We start from the raw sequence: 20,318 nt of genomic DNA, 5'->3' as shown, positions 1-20,318 counted from the left end.
CTTTTCTTTTCTTTTCTTTTCTTTTCTTTTCTTTTCTTTTCTTTTCTCTTCTCTTCTCTTCTCTTTTCTTTTCTTTCTCCCCCCCCACCCCCTCCCTCCCTCCCTTCCTTCCATTTATTGGTTTATCTCTCTCACACCTTCCTCTTCACACACCTGCCATTCACCTGCATCAAAGCCTTCAGCCCCTTGAGCCCCCTTTTGGGTGGCAGCCCCTTCCAGCCTCTCTCTCCTTCCCACCTGGCCGTAAGCACCTTCCCTGCTCTATTCTCATGCCAGCATCAGCTGACCTCAAAGCCCCTGAGGGTTGGGGTTAAGTGAGACCACCCAAGAAGAGAAGAGACCTCAGGCTGGAGAGAAGAGAGGGAGCCACCAAGGAAACTTGAAAAATTGCAGACACACTCCATGTGCCATAAATCTGGCAAGGCAACTATGACGGGTTGTAAGACATGCCCAGGTCTATTCAGCTTGAGCTCCCAGAGAGACACAGTGGTGAGAGGAACCAGGCTCCCTGGGTTTGAATCCTGGCTGGGACGGGGGAGCTGTGATCGTGGGCCAGCTACGTGTTCTTTGGCCGACAATTTCTTCACATTCTGTCCTGCTAGGGCTATACCTTACAGTCTTTTGTTAATGCTGTGTCTGATGCTGTTAATAAAGATGAGTGCCATTATTGCCGTGACCCCTCATCATTATCCATGGGAACACAGGGAGAGGATGACAATGATGTAACACGGGGGAAATGGACCAAGGGACTCAGAGATGGCGTTTGTAACCTGAGGTGTCGGGGAGTTAAGGGAGACTAGGCTTTTAGGTGGTGTGCGGTGTGTGATGTAGATAGAGTGCACATAGTGCTATTTGCCACACACAAAAAGGTAAGAGCTAACTGGGTCGACTAGTCTCTAAGATTTTTTAAAAAGATTTATTTATTTTAGAGAGAGAGTGTGCACAAGTTGGGGGAGGGGCAGCAGGAGAGGGAGAATCCTGAAGCAGACTACATACATTCTGGGCAGGGAGCCCGATGTGGGGCTCCATCTCAGCACCCTGAGATCATGACCTCAGCTGAAACCAAGTCTGCTACTTAACCAGCTGAGCCACCCAGGCACCCCAAGGTTTTTTTTTTATTTTTTAAGTAATCTTTACACACAACGTGGGGCTCAAACTTAAAACGCTGAGGTCAGGAGTTGCATGCCCTTCTGACTGAGCCAGCCAAGTGCCCCAGGACTACTCTCTTCTAAATATGGTGACACAGAATGAAAGCTTGTAGTTCTTTTCTGAAAGCAAAGTCATGAAAGATTATAAAATAACCAGAGAGTTTGTCAGATGATCATGTAATTGTGAATTGTTTTCCTGTTAGAACATCAGTTTAAAAGAAGGGGGGAAAATCTTAGGAAAACTTTGCAGTCAGTACTGGAAGCCGTAAGGAATGCCTTTGAGGAAATGTTTGTTATCAGGGTATCCTATAACTATGTAACTCGTGTCGCCCCCTGGTGGGCTGTCAAAGCTCAGCGGCCAAACGCATTCGAGGCAGGTTTCCAGAGCACCTAGCTCATAATTGCCCCATAGGGACCAGCAGAATGAAAAGTCTTGATTAGATACAAATGCTTTCCCTTTCTATTTATAGGAATCTAAACCTGTTCTTTTCCCTCTTTTATGTCAGGTTACTTTAACAAGATAATTTTCATTCGGTTTGCTCTCCATGTTTGTGATCTAACATGATTATTTGCAGGCTCTTTTAACTGTAATATATTTCTTACTTTGATTCTTGTCTTTGAGGATTCCCTTAGTGCTCAGTCATTGACCCTCTGAACTGAGTTTTTATGAGTCATCCACTCATTGAGCTTCAGCTGCTATCTTTATTTTAACTAATTCCCAAATCCCTTTCTCTTGAGGAGGCACTTCCTGGGGTTTTTTTTTTGCAACCAAAAGGAGATTTTTGCTTGAATATCTTCTGCCACTTTAAATGCAGTGAGGCTCAAACCAAATGTAACTTTCCCTTCCTCTGAAAATATACCTTCATCCTACTTTCCTTATGTTCTTTTCGTCAGTGATACTTTTTTGCATCCATCAAGGAGGGCCAGAAACTTTGCCATTTTCTAACCTGTCCCTTTCCTCACTTCTGATACACAATCAGGCACTGGCTTTTGGACCCAAAAATCTAAATTGAAACATCTAGGGCGCCTGGGTGGCTCAGTTAGTTAAGCATCTGCCTTCGGCTCAGGTCATGATCCCGGGGTCCTGGGATCAAGTCCCACGTTGTCGGGCTCCCTGCTCTGCAGGGAGTCTGCTTCTCCCTCTGCCCCTACCCCCCTCATTCTCTCAGTCTCTCTCTCTTGCTCTCACACTCTCTCAAATAAATAAATAAAATCTTTAAAAAAAAAAGAAACATCTAAATCTAGATCTTCTAACATTTTAGGTAAAGCAGGCCCCATACACTTTGCCAGGAATTGTTAAAAAGCAAACACATAGATATTAAAATTCTTTTGTTTCTGGTTATTTAGTTCTCTTCTGCTCAATATTCTGGCCTAAAAACATAGTGGACTGGTTAAGTTATATTGGTTAAGTTGAAGTCAAGCACTTCACCGTAAGTACAAAATATATCATTGCATTTATGTTATCTTCCCACACAGACACATAAATTATGCCTTTTCACATCAAATACCATACAGATTCAATTTCAATTTGCCTTGTCAAATTATGGAATAATGCACTATGTTTAAGAAAAATTAATAAGTTACACTGCATCTAGACCTTCTTAGCCCTGACTCATGATCCACTCCTAACAGCATATATATCTTTTTGGTTTTGATTTTCAGATGTAACATTTATTCATGAAGGAAATAAAACGTTTTTGGATAATCTTGTCAATTTTGAAAAACTGGTATGTAAATTTCATTATTTCTCCCTTTTCCCCCCTATAAGGAAAGTGTATGCTTTTCTTTCTTGCTCCAAGAAACAAATGGTTTAAGTATTTTTCTCCTTTGAATGCATCGAGGTTTCCAGGAGCTTATCTGCCGCATGTTCTGCGTTGTCACTAAAATGCATTCCAGTTAGAAATAGGGGTGCTAGCAAGGTTTTGAGAACCAAATATGAAAATCTGTTTTTTAGGTTTGAAAATGGAACTTCATTATGTTCACATCAGAGGTCGAGGGTGTGTTACTGAGCCAGAAATAAAACTGTAAGGTTCTGTCAGAAGGAATTCACACTCGGGAGGCTAAGCTCAACTGCTTGAAAGGCATCGCTCTGTGTCTCGGTGTGCACTGCTTCCGGGGCTCAGGAGAAAGCTTTTGGGGAGGTGTGCTCATCTCCAGTGCTCCCCACTCGGACATGAAGGTGGAATTTGTAGGGTGTGTGTGTGTGTGTGTGTGAGGGCAAGCACCACGCCTCTGTCAGCCCGGGGACAGTGTGCCTCTGTGGAGACAGCGGCTCTAGCATAGGGCTCTCCCTGCTCACCAGTGAAAGGTCCTCAGTCAGTTCCTCCTTAGACATTACCGGAAGGCCTCTTCCTGAATTATTCCTAGGACCTTCCCAGGTTTTCTTCTCATGTAGTGGGCTCCTCCTCACCTTTCAGACTGGCCTGGGACAGAGGAGGGGTTGCCTGCAAGGACGGAGCCGAGTGTAAAGTCGGAGGGCTCCGAAGAGGCCCAGCTGACGGCAAGGATGGGTCTGTCTGATAAATGAACCTTAGTGTCATAGATGAGACTGTCCTTCGTAGAGATGATACCAGTGACTGTCCAGAGATCCTGACCTTCGAGTGACTTTTTCAGCAGTGATAGTGGGTTTGTGTGAACTCTTTTAGGAACTGACCCTCGGATCCCTGTGAACGAGGTCAGGCCTGTGACAGCAGGTTGAGGAAGGCAGGGGTTGCAGACCATGACCAAAGAGCAGTCCAAGTTGATGAGCCCAGGCGAGGTTTGGCGTCTGACCTTTGCCTCATAAGTGCCCTACTCTTACCGTCAGGTTCGCTCACCACACAGAGGGTGAGGCAGCAGAGAACCCCTGTGCAACTTAAAAACCCAAATTCCTAGAATCTGGGAGACAGACATCTTGGAATATCTTGTCATAGCTCCATTTTAATCACTGGAGGATGATAGATTTGTGCCCTTTTTTTTTTTTTTTAAGATTTCTTTATTTGATGGGGCGCCTGGGTGGCTCAGACGTTAAGCATCCGCCTTCGGCTCAGGCCATGATCCCAGGGTCCTGGGATCGAGCCCCACATCGGGCTCCCTGCTCAGCGGGAAGCCTGCTTCTCCCTCTCCCACTCCACCTGCTTGTGTTCCCTCTCTCGCTGCCTCTTTCTCTGTCAAATAAATAAAATTAAAAAAAAAAAAGATTTGTTTATTTGAGAGAGCATGAGCAGGAGAGGCAGAGGGAAAATCTCAAGCAGACTCCGTGCTGAGCACAGAGCCCTATGCGGGACTCGATCTCACAACCCTGAGATCACCACCTGAGCCAAAACCAAGAGCCGGACGCTTAACCGACGCCGCCACCCAGGCACCCCTGTGCCCAGTTATTCTTTTTTTTTTTTTAAAGATTTTATTTATTTATTTATTTGACAGAGACAAAGCGAGAGAAGGAACACAAGCAGGGGGAGAGGGAGAGGGAGAGGCAGGCATCCCCCTGAGCAGGGAGCCCAATGCAGGGCTCCATCCCAGGACCCCGGGATAATGACCTGGGCCGAAGGCAGACGCTTAACGACTGAGCCACCCAGGCGCCCCTTTGCCCAGTTATTTTTAAAGTGGATGAGTCTAGGGGCGCCTGGATGGTTCAGTTAGTTAAGCATCTTCTTCAGCTGGGGTCATGATCCTGGGGTCTTGGGATCGAGCCCCGTATCAGGCTTCCTGCTCAGCAGGGAGAACCTGCTTCTCCCTCTCCCTCTGCTGCTCCCCCTACTTGTGCTCGCTTGTTCTCTGTCAAATAAAATCTAAAAAAAAAAAAATTTTTAAATAAAGTGGGTGTGTCTATAACTTTTCAAGTCCCTCCGCACTAAGTGCTTTGGAATCAGAGCTCAGTTAGAAGATTCTAGAAGATTCTACAGTCAAACCAACACAGCCAGAAACGGATATTCAAAGTGGGGTTTTTTTTCTACTTATTCTTTAGAGATTTCTGCTACATCACTGTGTCATGCCCTGAAGATCACAGGGTACCTCTTTGCAACCAAAGGCAATAGGCGCTAACGTTCTAGACCCTATGTAGGTTCATCTCCAGTGTTTGATATTAATGAAATGATTTGGGGCAAATGAAGCCTTTGATCAATATCTCCTTCAAACCCTGGCCAGCACATCTGGTTAAGAATGCCTAACCAGCACTGGAGAGCATGTGTGAAGATGTGGGATGAGGTGTGTCATACTGAGTGGAATTCTTTATAAAGGTCTAGTGAGTTTCCCTCTGACTAACTTAGGGGAGCATTCTTTATAAGCTGACTCTTGTCTATTGTTGAGGGCAGACTGGCAGTGGATCTCCTCCCTGAAGTGAACCAGTGGTTTGGTTAAGTTCATTGTGTCGCTGCCCCTCAGTGCCAGCAAAGTAAGAGAACAATTCGATAAAGGCCCAGATGGGAGAGAGCAATGGAAAGATCCCTGCAGCCCTCTCTCTCCCTCTGACCAGCATCTCTGGCTTCCCCTGCTTTCTCCAACATGCCATTGGAAGCCTTTTAATGGAGTTCGTATAGTCTAGGGTCTTGCTTTCAGATATGTCAGGACTTCAGACTGACCACAGGGAGCGAAACAAAGTCCAACAGATAGTCCTTCTGTTAGAGTCAGTAACTATCTGTACCCCTTAATTCTTTAAGATGGTTTGAGGAAATAACATGGCATACATAAGTAATCATATTCTCTTTTAAATTTTATTTTTTAAAAGATTTTATTTATTTGACAGAGCACAAGCAGGGGGAGCAGCAGAGGGCGAAGCGGGCTCCCTGCTCAGCAGGGAGCCCGATGTGGGGCTTGATACTAGGGTCCTGGGATCATGACCTGAACCAAAAGCAGACACCCATCCGACTGAGCCACCCAAGCACCCCTCTCTTTTAAATTTTAAATTCCTGAAGAGAACTTTATGCAAAAAAGACAGCTAGAAAATAAATGCAAGTATAGGGCAGCCCTCTTGGGTCCCCTCCCTCTTCAGGAGCTTTGAACTATCACTCAATAAACTTTGCTTTGCTGCCCACCAAAAAAAAAAAAAAAAGAAATGCAGGTATACATGCACAGAGCGGGCCATAGCACCCACATGCATCCATCAGGTGCTTGTAAGCACAACATTGCTAAAGAGAGCAGATTCTGGGGCGCCTGGGTGCCTCAGTTGTTAAGCGTCTGCCTTCGGCTCAGGTCATGATCCCAGGGTCCTGGGATCGAGCCCCGCATCAGGCTTCCTGCTCCGCGGGAAGCCTGCTTCTCCCTCTGCCTCTCCCTGCCACTCCCCATTCCTGTACTCTCTCTCTCTGTGTCAAATAAATAAAATTTAAAAAAGAAAAGAGAGAGAGACAGCAGATTCTGTAATATTGGGGAGTTCCTGGTCCTCAAAGTAAATGGCACTTAAGATGTAGCCCGCCTCATACTGACCCCCTCCGTGCACAGAGAAAACAGGGTGAATTCACATTTTTTCGAAGGACAGAAATCTATTTTATATTATACACAGCCCTGTGTTCTACTTGCATGCTGGGGAAGGAAACTAAATTTCCTAATGGAGTCAATATTTTGAAGGAATGTTTCTTAGCAAGGAACAGCGTATCGCTTAAGCAAAAACAGGATCATCTTTCACAATAATGAACCAATAGAACCTAACTGAATTAACTGGTGAGAAGCCAATTCCTCATGATGGATATTAGCTTAAGCCAGCTAGCAAATAATTCAGTGTATTCTCTTTATCTGGCTGATACAGGCCAACCCATTAAGTCCAACGATGCGAAGGCCCAGAAGTGCTCATTGGGTCTAATGAGACGTCTGCTGTGCCCTCTGCTGTCTCAGCAGCTCTAACCGTTTCAGCCCTGAGCTATTAAATAACGAAGAAACAGACGTTTTTCTATTTTTCTTCTCAACTCCTCCATGTCGAGAGCGTCATCCTTTACCAGATCTTCCTCCTCCTCCTCCTCTTCCTCCTCCTCCTCCTCCTTCCTGCTTCAAGAAAGCCAAAGATGAGGACCAGGACTGGGGTTTCACTGCGGCGCTCGGTACTCAGCCTTGCATCCGCTCCCGTGGGCCACACGAATGGCACACGATAGAAATCAGTGTGACGCCATAGCTTAGAATGAGAGACCTGCCCTGGGAATAGCGGTCAAATCTGGGGAAGGAAACGTAACAATACATTCACAGGCATGAGTCACGTCTCATTTCCTTTACAAAGGCAGCCTGAGCTACTGCTCTAATCACTGTCCTATTTAATTTTCCACTATTGAGTAGAAATAAATTAGAAATACAGTGGAGAACAATTTAATAAGTAGGTCATGTTCAAACAAAGTTTCTATAGTTTTGACAGATATTAAATTTAAAAAATTTGTACTAATATTCTTTAAGCAATAATTCATTGAGGGCTTGCTGTATATGGATGAGCCTTTGCTTGGTGTGTACACGCAGGATGGGAAAGATAATGACATGTTTGGGGAAGTTTGGAGGACCAGATAATGAATAATGTTGATTCTCGAATAATAGGATGATGTTTGGATTTTGAGATGAAGCAAATTAGAAAGTCACTGTGGATTTTCCAGAGGACTAGGACATGATAGCAACAGTGTTCAGAGATTATTCTAGCAACCGGAGGGGAGGAATAGTAGTGCAGAATGTTGTCCTAAATGCTGTCTTTCTCCTTCACGGTGGAACACTAAAGACGAGAGAGCTAGAAGACTGTTGGAGGTACCCGAGTATGAGCTCATGGGATCTGGTCAGAGGCAGCCATAAGGTCAAGAAGACTTCTGCCTGCAGATCAGTGAGAACTTCAAAGAAAGAAACTAAAGCAAAATCCTGAAGACCATAGGAGGGAATGTAAATCATAAACAGAGAACAGTCTCTGTAACGACACTGGTGTTTTAGAAAGTGTTTGCCTTTTGTAACTATCTCCTTTCCTGTCCTGATTTGAGATACGGAGTCTTTGATGACACCAGTATTCCTACGGGCATTCAACACGTATGCGGGAGTCACCGTGTGCCATCTGACAGGTGCTAGGCATGCAGAGCCCTCTAGTGGCACCCAGCCTAGAGGAGGCGCAAAGATCCCGAGCAGTGCCGACCACACAGGCCAATCTATACTGTCCCGAGGAGCCTCCCAGATTCAGAAGGGAAATCTCAGAAAGGCTTCACGGAGAAGAGGCAAAACATCCCGTGACATGAAAAGCCTAGGCAGATTCGGACAGGGAGATGGGGGTGGGGGTGCTGGATTTCCTGACACTGTGTAAACAATGGGCTGTTAGAGTCCATGGCACGTGGAAACCCAGGGCTCAGTTGGACTCTGTGCAGCCCGGGTTGAGAGTGCTGTTTCTGCAGACGAAGCCTGAATGTCCTTTTGTAATCTAAGCTTACTATTCTCAGTTAAAGGCCAGTTCCAACTACAGCTCTTCTGTTTGCACCCAAGGGTGTAAAATCCTTCCATCCCGGCAGGTACCGCTATCCCAGCAGCACCCTAAATGACCCTTCCATTGATACGTTTCCTGCTCTCCCTTGCAGCACATGATTGCCGACACTGTCCGAACCCTGAGACACTGCAGGACTAATCAGTTTGGTGAGTACTGGGAGTCGGGCACGGGATGTCAGCTCACCGCCCCTGGGCACAGACTGCGAGCCAGTCACAAGTGTTTGGTGGGAATGTACTGAAACCGATTATAAAGTGTAACATGCAGATGCTGTATTCTCTTCTCATTTCGTCACTGCCTGTTTGGGATGCAGAGGAAGACAAGATACGGCAGCTTTTCATCCTCTCTCGGCAGCAGGTTTCCCCCATACAGAGTGACTTTAGATGATCAGAGGCTCCCCACCGTACCCCTGACCCAGAAAGTCTGCTTGCTTGTCCCGGGCTCCCAATTACCAGTGGGTTTATCAGGGGTGACCCTGTCCCCAAATTCCTTGTTTGGAGGCTTCCTGGAATAGGAACACAGTTTGCAAAAGTGCCTGAAGCGGCCTCCCAGAATCTTTACTCCTCTCCAACAAAAACTTCCTGTGTGGAGCCACCTTTCACTGAAAATGTATTTTTCTGAACACTTCTGTGGACTCCCCACTGAGATGAACGTATGTAGGAATATGTGTTCCTTTTTAAACCTCAAGCATAATTTACACTATGTTTAAATAGCATTAAAACCCTGCAGGAAGGAAGGAAATCAACTCTGTTGAGTTCAAGGAGCGTTCACATGGGCACCAGCCTCCCGACACCAGTGTTGGTGATAGGTGCATGGAGACCGTTAACACAGAGCAGAAAGCGGAGCCTCAGAGAGTTAACCCGTTCGGCAGAGTCCGCCTGATTTCCTACCCATCCTCTTTTCTTTGCCTTGTGCAGGTCCTGTAGATAAGAAGGGCAGTAAAAAAAATTAGAAAGTTAAATTCAATAATTACAAATCAATCAAAGCTGACCGCTAAATAAAGCTTTAAGTAAAACATCCTCATCATAAAGTAATTGTCTCAATAATACAAAGTACACACAAAGTAGAAAGACCCAAGTCCTACTTCCTAAGGATAGGTGCATATTCTTAAGAATTTTTTTCTGTCCCGGCTGGTCTTGACTGGCCATGTTGTCCCCTACAAAGCAACGGAAATTCTGTATGAATTACCAAGTTTCTGCTTGAACGGGAGAGTTACCAATACAGGACCTAAGTTTTTAAATACTTACATCAGTTACTGCCGCCTGATACGTGCTTATGTAATTCTCTGTGAAGCACACAATAGATTCACTTTCCGTAGAAACGGTGATAATAACACTGTTGTGGAGATTGATTCAAATGCGTAAGCATAATGTTGCTGAGTGTGGGGCTCATAGTCCTTTCATCCTCCCTTGCCTCCCAAGTACTGGTGGGTGCTCAGCTCATTCTAAGACATCCGTCTCACTGACCAAGAGACTCTGCAAGTGTGGGCACGAAGGTTATACGGGCTTGGTGACCTCGACCCTGTCCTAACCTCCCATCACCAGGGAGTAAGTCTGCGCAGTACAAAGCGTAACTCTTTGTGTTCTGTATTCACATATCTTTAAAAAATTGTGTTTGTGACTGAATTAGTGAAATTAATTTGACAGTTTATGTAGACCTAGCATGTCTACCATGTCAGCCACCAGGATAAAATAAGATGACATTGATCAAGCCACTTAGAAATTATACAGTGCCAGGCAGCCGTCACTGTCGTGGTTGGGACCATTCATTCATTCTGCCATCTTCAGGCCAAAAAATTAAGAACAAGATTATCTTTGTACCACTATGTTTCCTAAGCCAGTATTTACTAAACCAAAAGCAGTCTCTCAGGGTCTCACAGAGAAGGTGTTCTAGAATAATACAACTTTTTGGTCACTTCCAAACAAGTGGAATGGTAAAAAACTTTAACTCCTGGTGCTTCGACTCTTCGAAACCAGGAAGCCTCATTTGCCATTAAACCTTAAGAATTACAAGCTACCCATGTCATACACGCCTTAAGTGATAAAACACAGGGGTCACAGAGGAGGAAAAAAAATGCACCTCAGCAAGAGAAAAAAGTTGCCGCTTTAAAATGCTTAGCCTCGGGCGCCTGGGTGGCTCAGTGGTTGGGCGACTGCCTTCGGCTCGGGTCATGATCCTGGAGTCCCGGGATCGAGTCCCGCATCGGGCTCCCTGCTCGGCGGGGAGTCTGCTTCTCCCTCTGACCCTCCCCCCTCTCATGTACTCTCTCTCCTTCTCGCTCTCTCAAATAAATAAATAAAATCTTTTAAAAAAATAAAAAAATAAAATAAAATGCTTAGCCTCCTGCAGGCCCTTCTCCTCAAGCCGAAAGCCACTGCTCCCATCTGAGATACCGGGAAGCCGGGGGGGGGGGGGGGGGGGCGTCACCACCTGTCTCGCAGGGACATTGTTTCTCTATAGCAGTTTAGTCAGGCCCCCGGTGCCTTGAGGTTTGGGGGGAGTTTTTTTGGATTGGGTTTGGGTTTGGCTCTGGGAAGTGGCCTTGCCCCATTGTGCAGGCGGCTTTATCTCAGGCTCCTTATCAGAGCTGTCACCGCGTGGCATGGACGTACGTGCTCAGAGGGCACGAAAGCTTCTTGCAGCCCTTCAGGTGCTTAACGGCCCTGGCTTTGGGAGTGGAAAACCCCCTTGCCTTGTCCTTTGCTGGGTAGACATTTTTTTTTTTGCTGGGTAGACATTAGCCCATCCACATACTTCTGGAAGTTGCTTTGCCTGTTAAGCATACCTTAAGTTCAGTTCTGTGATACCTGTTCATTGAAATAGTTCCTTTTTTTTTTTTTTTTTTTTTCCAAAAGTAGAGACGCCAAAGAATTATACAGCATCTAAACACAAACTCTGGTGTCCATGCACTGAGCAGATGGGCAGTGATTTCTGACGATTCCAGACTGAGCTAGAAGAGCCAGGGAAAGCCACTGAGGCAGGCAGTTGCTGTGTCGTGGGACTGTGGACACAGACTCGGGAGCCACATGGCCTGGGCGCCGGTCGTGCTCTGCCCCCTCCTGGCTGTGTGTCTGCAGCTTCCCATTCTGGAGGAGGTTCACTAAGGCAATCACTGAATACTAGATAGCGTTAGGTGATAAGTGCTCTATGAATGTTAGTAAAGCAAATAGCTTGCCAGTCTAATTACCTGACCTGAGGACCAAGTCTGAGCTGGAGAAGCATCTCCACCGTGAGGATACAGACCTCCCTTCCGGCATGCTGACTTTAGGCATCTACCTGGTAGATGTACTCGAAGCCTCAACGTGAGACTTTACGGGTATTTAGACATAGCGTTTCTGCTCTCATGAGATTGACTTGTCTTTTTTTTTTCCTCCAAAAAAATAGGAGGCGACGTGTCTCCAAAGGAGCACCAAGAGTTGAAATCCTATGTAAATCACCTGTATGTCATTGACAGCCAGCAGGCCCTGTTTGAGCTGTCCCACAGGATTGAGCCGCGGGTGTGAGGGCCCCCCCGCACCTCCCCCATAACTGCAGCGCTTTTAGCTGTGGGCGCGTGAGTGCTGAGCACGTTGCTTTCCTGTGAGAAAAGAAGTTGCTGAGTTTTATCAGCATAAGATGCACACAGGAAAGCCAAGCAAAGCATGTTCAGGAAGTGATGTCAGCCGCCAGAGATGGGGAGAGGCCTCTCCGAGCTGCTCTCAGAACAAGAAGGCAGAAAGAGTCAGAAGCATTCTTGAAATGGAGAAGTCTGGTTTCTTCTGACTGCCTTTTTGATCCAACCCAACTTTGATCTTGAGATGTGCCAGCGCTAAGACAAGAGCATGTCTTGTCCTAGTGACCAAATGCATCAGCACGAGTGTGCATGAGCCGGGAGTTTTACTTTGCCTGGTGGTAGATTACTGTGTATAGGCTGTCAGAGAAGCAGCTCATTCGAACACCTAAAGACAGTGATGGCATCTCAAGATTTCCAGGGAAAAGGAGTGGCTGCTGTCAGTACAAACAGTGACATCACCAAAAGCCCCTCATGTCGAGGAAGTTAGTGCGCACCGGCAGCTGGCCTCTGTGCTCTGATTTCCAGAAGGCAGATGTCAAGGCATGCATTTCTTTGCATCCACAATCACTTGTCGATGTAGGCTTGCGGGGGAAATGCGTTTCTGCACAACTGATCTGCAGCTCTAGGCTGCGTCGCTTTGCCAATAAGGAAAAATAGTAGTCATCTGCAAGAAATGGGCTCACTGTTTAATTTGGGGGGATTTTCTTCACATATGCAAGAAGATTCGCATTTCTTATTGGGAACAATGTGATTTTTTAAAAAGCACAGTGTATGATAGAGGGTAGGCACTCAGTAACGATTTCGAGGGGTACCGGAGTCCCAGAGGTCTGCCTTCTTGTGCCTGATGAGGCCCTGGTGTTTTGCTGGCCTCCAGCAGGCTGCTCAGTAACAGCCACCACAGGGAGGCTAAGTGGGATTGATGTGGCACGCACTTAGTCCTCATGAGATAAGAGCAAGGTAGTGACTAGTGACCGCCCATCTTACAGCAAATAAGAACCCCCAAATACCCAAATGTCTGATTGATGTTGGACACTTAGAAGTCCTGCAGTCCACCTCCCAACCGACAGCCGGAGCCTTTCTATAACTTGTCTTTTTTCCCCCTGCCCAAAGTCTCAGAGTCTTTTAGTCTATTTTTATTCCTATTTTGGCTCCTCTAGCAAATAAAACCTCTTGTTATTCTGAAGAACTGGTTAGAGTATTTCCCTCGAGCTTCCTGTGAACAACAAAAGCCTGTGGGATACAAGAGTGAAATCCACCGCTGCGGGCTAGGTGCTCGTCACGTTGCTAAAATATAAGGGCCCTGCTTCATGTCCTCAGCCTTCATTTTCCATGCGTGTGAATTCTTCACGCTCCTGCCTGCTCATCCCTCAGGTGCCCGCACAGAACTGCTTCCTGCTGTCCCATCCACACCTTATGACAGAGATGTGCCCGACGCTTGCTGATACCCTCTCAGCGGCGCTGTTTCCTGGGCTTAGGAACCATACTGAGTTTGCAAGATCACGGGAAGGAACCACGTGGAGAAAATTTGGGGGACGACTTTCAAAAAGACTCCATCTGTCCCCACAGTTGAAACTTGAGTCCTGAAAACTAACAGGGCTATAAGAGAAAGGCACCATCCAGGGCTGCGCCACTCAAAGACAAGCTCAGGCTACCGGGTAATGGACTGAGACCCTGGAGAAGATGAGAGCTGGCGGAACCGGGGAAAACCGGCTCCTCTCACAGCTGATCAAGGCGAAAGCTCTCCCCTTGGCAATTGTTGGGGATAGCCTGGGCTTACAGCACAAAGGCCTGTGTTCTCACCTTTTCTCTGCTCTAGGGAGGATCAGTTTGGCCAGTGTGATCATGTCAGGCCATTTTGACCTTGTCTCCACATTTTACCATTAGATCTGTTCACATTAGGTCTCCATTGCTCCCACCAGAACATTACCTCTTGAGGACTCATTTTCAGTGGGGAATGATTTCAGCAAAGCACCTGCTGCTTAGATCCCAGTTCAGATACGTACACAGCCAGATGAATCCACACATACATCGCATTTGAACACCTTCCGATGGTGTGGTCAGTATTCCACCCGGTGTGGGTAGACCCAGGCCGGGGAGAACGTGATGCTTGCCAGCACTTCGCTCCAGCCATGGTCACGTGACTCTCAGGGCAGCAGCGGGGAGGGAGGGTTTTGTGTCGTTTACATTTGCTTTTTCATCCCTGTCTTCTGAATGTCAGAATTTCCAAGTCTTTCTGAAATTTAACAACTGTCTCCAGAGATTTCCCAAGCATCAGCAGCTCAGCAGTTTCCGAAGCCCGTGAAGACTTAAATCTGGAACTCAAGAATCAAAGGCAGAACCGTGGGAGCCTGATTTGGTTCAGCATGAAACTTGCCCTCACAAAGCCGGGCTTTCCCACAGCGAGGCCGCCTGTGAAGAGGGATGGGCTGTATTCCCTTTCCAAATACTTGCCCACATCTCTTGGGAGTGGGTTCTGTTCTGGCTAGAAGGGCAGACAGAGATGTCCAAGCTCCTTCCCAGGTCTTAAATTTGTGTGGTTGCCTAAGATCTCCATTCACTCTGAAAACCTCCTATCACCTGCCGCCTTCCTCAGCAGGTGGCGCGTGAGCACGTCTCCGTGGGTTCTTGCTCCTGCAGCAGAACCTCCAGACAGTCCTGCAGGCCTGTGGATTCGTCCGCGTTCCAGCAAAGCAGCCCTGCTTAGAAGTTAGCACAGGACAGGGTCCTGCGGGCAAAACTGCAGCCTTTCTGAAATTTTTCTCCATACGTATTTGCAGATGTTCCAAAGGCTACAGTGTTTTAAATTCACTTTTGTTATAATCTGTACAATTACCAACTGGTTATAGTGCTAAATATTATGACCTGCATTCACTTTATGTTAGTATCATTAATGATGTTTGAATAAATGCATTTTCCTAGACCCCTGTCCACAAGCAAGTTGTGTGGAGCATACATTGAATTCACAAGGATGAGGAATAAAGCAAAAAGCCAGACCTCCCTGTTGGTAAGCAGAAGGCGTTGTGCCATGTAGACTAGCCTCTGAATAGAGAGACAGTTGCATGAAAGAGGGAGTTGGTGATTTCTGGTCCCTGGAGCTGGGCTTCACCACAGCCCCAGTCCCAGCCCCACTGTCTTGTTACGGCCATCGCGCACAGCACAGATCCCAGAGCTCGCGTTCTCGGGTGGCATAGCTAATCCGAGCTTCTCAGAAACTAGGCAGAAACATTAAAATGGAGGAAGATCAGGTCCACTGCAGTTGTCTAATATAGAGTTTCTTTTAAATGCTTCAAAGACATGTCCTTAAAATTTCAGCCTGCATATTAATGAGTGGGCCATCGTGCTTAAAACTAGTAGGGGAAAGAAAAGTTTTTAAAAATTGCCAAAAAGTTAGATGAAATTGTACTACTGTGTAAAGCAAAGCTGTGTATACTACACGTTTTTTAGCAGAGTAATATTTATTTGCATAGCCTATTTATTGTATTCGTATTACACGGTTATTAAATACTGGGATGAAATGGATGCCCTGAAGCAAGGACTCTCGCCTTTTAATGTACCATTAATTAGGACTGATGTGACATTGTCAGCTTGCGTTAACAATTAGAAGACAGAAACCCCGCAGTCAGGGTGTCTACCTAACTTCTCAGGGACTACACTTTGTAGTTTTCCACCATTATAAGAGCTGGTAAATATGAAACACTTGTGGAATTACCAGAATTGCCATTAACAGTATTTTCTTTCTCCTTATGTTGTGCTTTCTGCTTCTGTATATATGACTGTGCTGTGTATTTATCGAAGCTAGTAAGCAATAATTTATATGTAAAAAATGGCCAAGCAATATAAGGTGAAAACTTATATAAGTCACTGTTACCTTATCTTGTATTTTCAAGTGTTTTTTAAAAATTGCTTTTCCAAATATAAGATTATGTTCAAGATACTATTCGTGCCTCATAGCTTCTTGCCGCATCTGTGGGCTCCGTAGCCTGTGTCCTGGCCCTCACTGTTTGGGACCCAGAAATCATTTGCTCACTAAGAGAGCCACCAGTAGGTGGAGAGGTTCCCAGGCTGCCATGGGGCTGTTGGGGGACCTAAGACCTTGTGTAGGAAATGACATCAGTATTCTCCCATTCTGTCGCCCCTGTCATCGCACTCAGGTGGGATCAAGACCTCTCCCTTACCAATCCAGATACCGAGGGAAGCTCCAGGCCCTGCCTGCACCAGAGCTGTGGGAGGGACACTGAAGCACAGGGTTAATAACCAGCTCTGGGGCGGTGGGAAGACTAGATCATATCATGGTTCAAAATCTCTACCCCTTCTTAGGGCAGGATCATACCTCCTGCTCACCGATGTCAAGCTTTGGCATGTGGTAATTCCTTCCTGTCAGAGGATTATGTATCTCACCATGTTGAACTCAGGAGCGGCCAAATGTCCTGCTGTGTCCAGTGAAAAATGGGGAGAAGTGACCTGTGCAGCCTGTAAACTAAAGCTTGACAAGATAGCCATGCCTGCCAGGTCGCTTCCGCCATGAGACCTACCATGTTCCGGGAAGAGGTGTCTCCGTCTGCCTGGATCTCCAGCTTGTGAAGGACACATAATTTGAGTGAAACATAAAACATCATCATTAGAAGCCACTGAGGTTTGGGGATGATTTGTTACCTCAGCAGAATTAACCCAAGCTAATGAAGTCTCCCAGGGCATGTCTTTCTTGATAAACTGTCCTTTCCCTCAGTGTATGGGCAATAGTCAGGCTTTGCAGAGCGCCTCATGGATGAAACTACTTGTTGTCACACAGCCAAGCAGAGGCCTTGTCTTTATATGGGAAAGGGTAAAGAAGATCAGAAGATGATTTTCTTGGACTCTCATCGCCCAGAAGTGGCCCTTCTGGATGTCAAGGGAAAGTTCTTCTCTGAGGTCGTCTGGGTCCCCGCTGAGTCGCCTGTGTATTTGCTTTCCACTCACTACATTAAACAAACAAGATTTCTAACACTTTAGACCCGCTAATGTTCTTCAGTAGAGTACTCCTGCTCTGGAAGGCCCCACAATTGCGTCCTAGTTAGCAGGAGCACCAGCAGCCCTTCCCAGCACAAGAAAGGCATACCCAACAAGCAAGACAGACATACTTTGCAGAAGCGTGCGGTCCCAAGCGTCTGCACTTGGCTCTGGGGGCCGTGAGCGGAGATCCCTCCTCCAACCACACTCAGAACTGGGTCCAACTGTAGCTCTCAGTTTTGTTTCTCTTACGGTGACATGATGTTTGCTCAGGAGGAACTTGACCTACTCCTCAGCCCTACTGTGGCTCCTTTATGCCTCCCTCCTCCCCCACCCCGGGCTGGGGGGTCTTCCAGGGGGTGGGTTAGGATTCCCTATGGTTGGTTTTCAGGGTATTTCTGCCACAGGGTCATTTCACTCCTCACCACAGCAGTCCCATAGTAAGCTCTGCAGCCACCCCTGAGTCCTGTGCTTCACCCCAACCTGGGGGGAAAGGAACTTCTGGGTCCTCCTCACATGGCTCTGGCACTCCAGGGTGAAAGCAGGGCAGGGGATGGAGGGTGGGAACTCTTCCCAGCCCTTCCCTGCTGGCCAGCCATATCACCTCACCATTTCTTTCCTGCTAACACTGTACCATGTTACAGATCTCAATGCGCCTGGGCATTTTCCCCTAGGAAGACAAGAATAGGTCTACTTGTTGTGGACTTGCTCCCAATACCTCGGGCTGTTTCTGACATCCCCGGGTTTTAGACCTGGAAGTGGGGAGGGTAGAAAAGTCAGGCATTCCTCGCTGGACCTCTCTTCTCCCAGAAGACCCATAGGCAGGCCCAGCCGGGAGCCTTGCTTGCCTGAGATTCTCCCCTGGGAAGTGGTTCTGAGCGCTCCTCCCCAAAGGCCCCTTTCCTGCTCACAGACATCTGAGGTTCCCATGTTGTCTGTGTGTGGTGAGCGGTGGTATTTTCTAGTTAGAACTTGCGAGAAAATAATCGCGTTCTGAGAGAATCCCTGTAGCTGACCACTTGCTCTGATAGTCCCGAGAAAAACAAAACCAAAAACGGTGCAGCAGAAAGATTAAAGTCTGGAGGCACCTGGGTGGTACAGTCGTTTAAGCATCTGACTCTTGATTTCAGCTCAGGTCGTGATCTTAGGGTTGTGAGATCAAGCCCCGAGTCGGGCTCTGTGCTCAGCAAGGAGTCTGCTTAAGATTTTCTCCCTCTGCCCCTCACGCTCGTGCTCTCTCTCTCTCTTTCTCAAATAAATAAATCTTAAAAAAAAAAAAGGAAAGATTCAGGTGTCAAAAGCAATTAGCCCACATGGGAGACTTAAGGTAATGGCAAGATCTTTCCCAAGTTTTGTGACAACAGTGTGTCTCTGGTATCTCGTAACTCAGAAGTTCCTTTGGGAGAATCTCATATGGTGAGCCCACCACCAGGCTAAGTCCACCGTGTGGAGACCATCTGGACTGCCCACTCCGACATCCCCTGCTCATCAGCTTCACCAGCATCCCCATCCCGTCCCCCTGACTGAGCTCAGGCCCTTGCTGTCTAGTCTTTCAGTCATTACAGCAAACTTCTACCTGTGTCCTTCCCTCACCACAGGCGGTCCCATGAATTTCCCCCCATATAATCTCCAAACTGCTCTCAAAATTTTTGTTTCCTAAAATGCAGATGTGATCATGCTTCTGCCCGGCTCAAAATCCTTCAGTGGCGCCTCCAGGCTATAGAACTAAAGCTCAGTTGCATGTAAGTGCTTCATCCTCTGGCTTCTGCTTACCTCTCCAGGCCCAAGAAACAGGCAGATGCCCCAGAAGACTAATAATTTGGTACCCTCCTTAAACTGATATTCTGGGGGGCGGGGCGATTGATTCCTACTAAATTATCTAAATAAATACGTGTATGTGAGGCTTATTTGCTACTTCTGAAGTGTAAAATCTTAAAGCCCTACAGATAATGCACAGCTAACTGGGGTGTGGAGGGCCCCTACCCGGAGGAGTCCAGGCCACCAGAATTGCCTTAGGATACTGAGCTCCTCCCCACCAGAGTCGTGCAAACAGACCTGAAACCAACTCGCTCATTACATGAGGACTGTGCTAGAAGACCCTTAAGGTCCCTTCCAGCCAGCCACTGGCTGCTAAGAAAGCTGGTGCAAATCTGTGATTGCTAGAGCTAATTGGTTTTGTTTTGCTTTGGTTTTGTTTGTTTGTTTTTACAGAAGAGACTTGGCTGATGTGGGAAATAAGAACTGTTCATGCTCCTTTGTATTCAGTTGACCCCTGCTCCGCCTCAAGCTGGAAGGGAAAAGGCCCCCGCCCCTTCCCTGTCCTATGCCCCATGCTGACTCCACAGTCCTACCAGAGATGAGTGCTGGCCATAAATAACCAAATAAAGGCCCTGGAATCACTGTGGCGGGGCCTGCTTCTGAGTACCAAGCGGGCTACTGCCTCCCGAAGGGTAAGGAGGAGACACAGGAAGGGTAAACTGTCCATTCAGTGGCCTCCGCATGCCCCGTTCTGCCATTTGGCCTCAGCAGGCCTTCTCTCCCAGCCCCTCCACCTGGATCCAGCACCCAGGTCTGCCCAGTCTCTTCTCCATGCCCCCCCAAACACATTGTGCCCGCGACCCCTCCGTCCCTCCCAAGTAAGTCTTGTCCACTCCAAAGCCCTCTTGGATGACCCCATCCCCCACGGGACCCCCTTTCCCCTATCTGCATTCTTGGAAGCAGGGCCCACCCATTGCTCTCTGGGAAACCACCCCCTGTTGTCTTGCCCCCCATCAGCGTGGGCTGCCTCGAGGGTCAGGAAAAGGCTTAACAGGGTGGCCTCTGAGTCCCGACTGCCAGGTTGAGATCAGGCTCAGACATTTAAGAGTTGGGGGAACTAGTGAATGTTTCCACCTTGACTGTGCATCATAAATGGGAGGTTAATATGCCCCCACCCCACAGGGTTGTATGAGAACCACAGTAAGATGCATGTAGAAGTGCTGACTACAGTGCCTGGTACATCGTTGGCACTCAACTGGTAACTACTGGTGAAGATGATGATGATGAAGAAGAAGATGACAACTGGATGCATGCCAGGAGATTTGCACTCACATTTCTACTCTATTCTGGGCAAATCCCTGAATTTCTCTTATGCTTATTGCTCTCAATTGTCAAACAAGACAATTAGCACCATCTCTGCCACCGGGCAGCCGTGACCATGAAAGGGACAGTGCGTGTGAGAGTCCTCTGT

General features: G+C 47.2%; 1 protein-coding gene across 4 annotated transcripts in view; it reads left to right on the top strand.

Moving 5' to 3' along the window:
- The window catches only part of RAPGEF5 (Rap guanine nucleotide exchange factor 5), a 230,887-nt gene extending 214,850 nt beyond the window's left edge, over positions 1 to 16,037 (top strand). For all 4 annotated transcript variants that reach the window (XM_035020718.1, XM_035020719.1, XM_035020721.1 and 1 more), the window contains 3 exons: positions 2,811 to 2,875; positions 8,645 to 8,699; positions 11,935 to 16,037. In XM_035020718.1, the coding sequence (XP_034876609.1) occupies positions 2,811 to 2,875; positions 8,645 to 8,699; positions 11,935 to 12,053 (239 nt within the window). In that variant the 3' untranslated portion in view covers positions 12,054 to 16,037. The remainder of the gene's footprint in view (positions 1 to 2,810; positions 2,876 to 8,644; positions 8,700 to 11,934) is intronic.
- The last annotated feature ends 4,281 nt before the right edge of the window (positions 16,038 to 20,318 follow it).

Source organism: Mirounga leonina, unplaced genomic scaffold (assembly GCF_011800145.1).
Source record: "Mirounga leonina isolate KUSES-001 unplaced genomic scaffold, KU_Mleo_1.0 Mir_174, whole genome shotgun sequence".
Taxonomy (NCBI): domain Eukaryota; kingdom Metazoa; phylum Chordata; class Mammalia; order Carnivora; family Phocidae; genus Mirounga; species Mirounga leonina.
The sequence above is the reverse complement of the archived record's forward strand: the minus strand, read 5'-3'. Positions and strand labels throughout refer to the sequence as shown.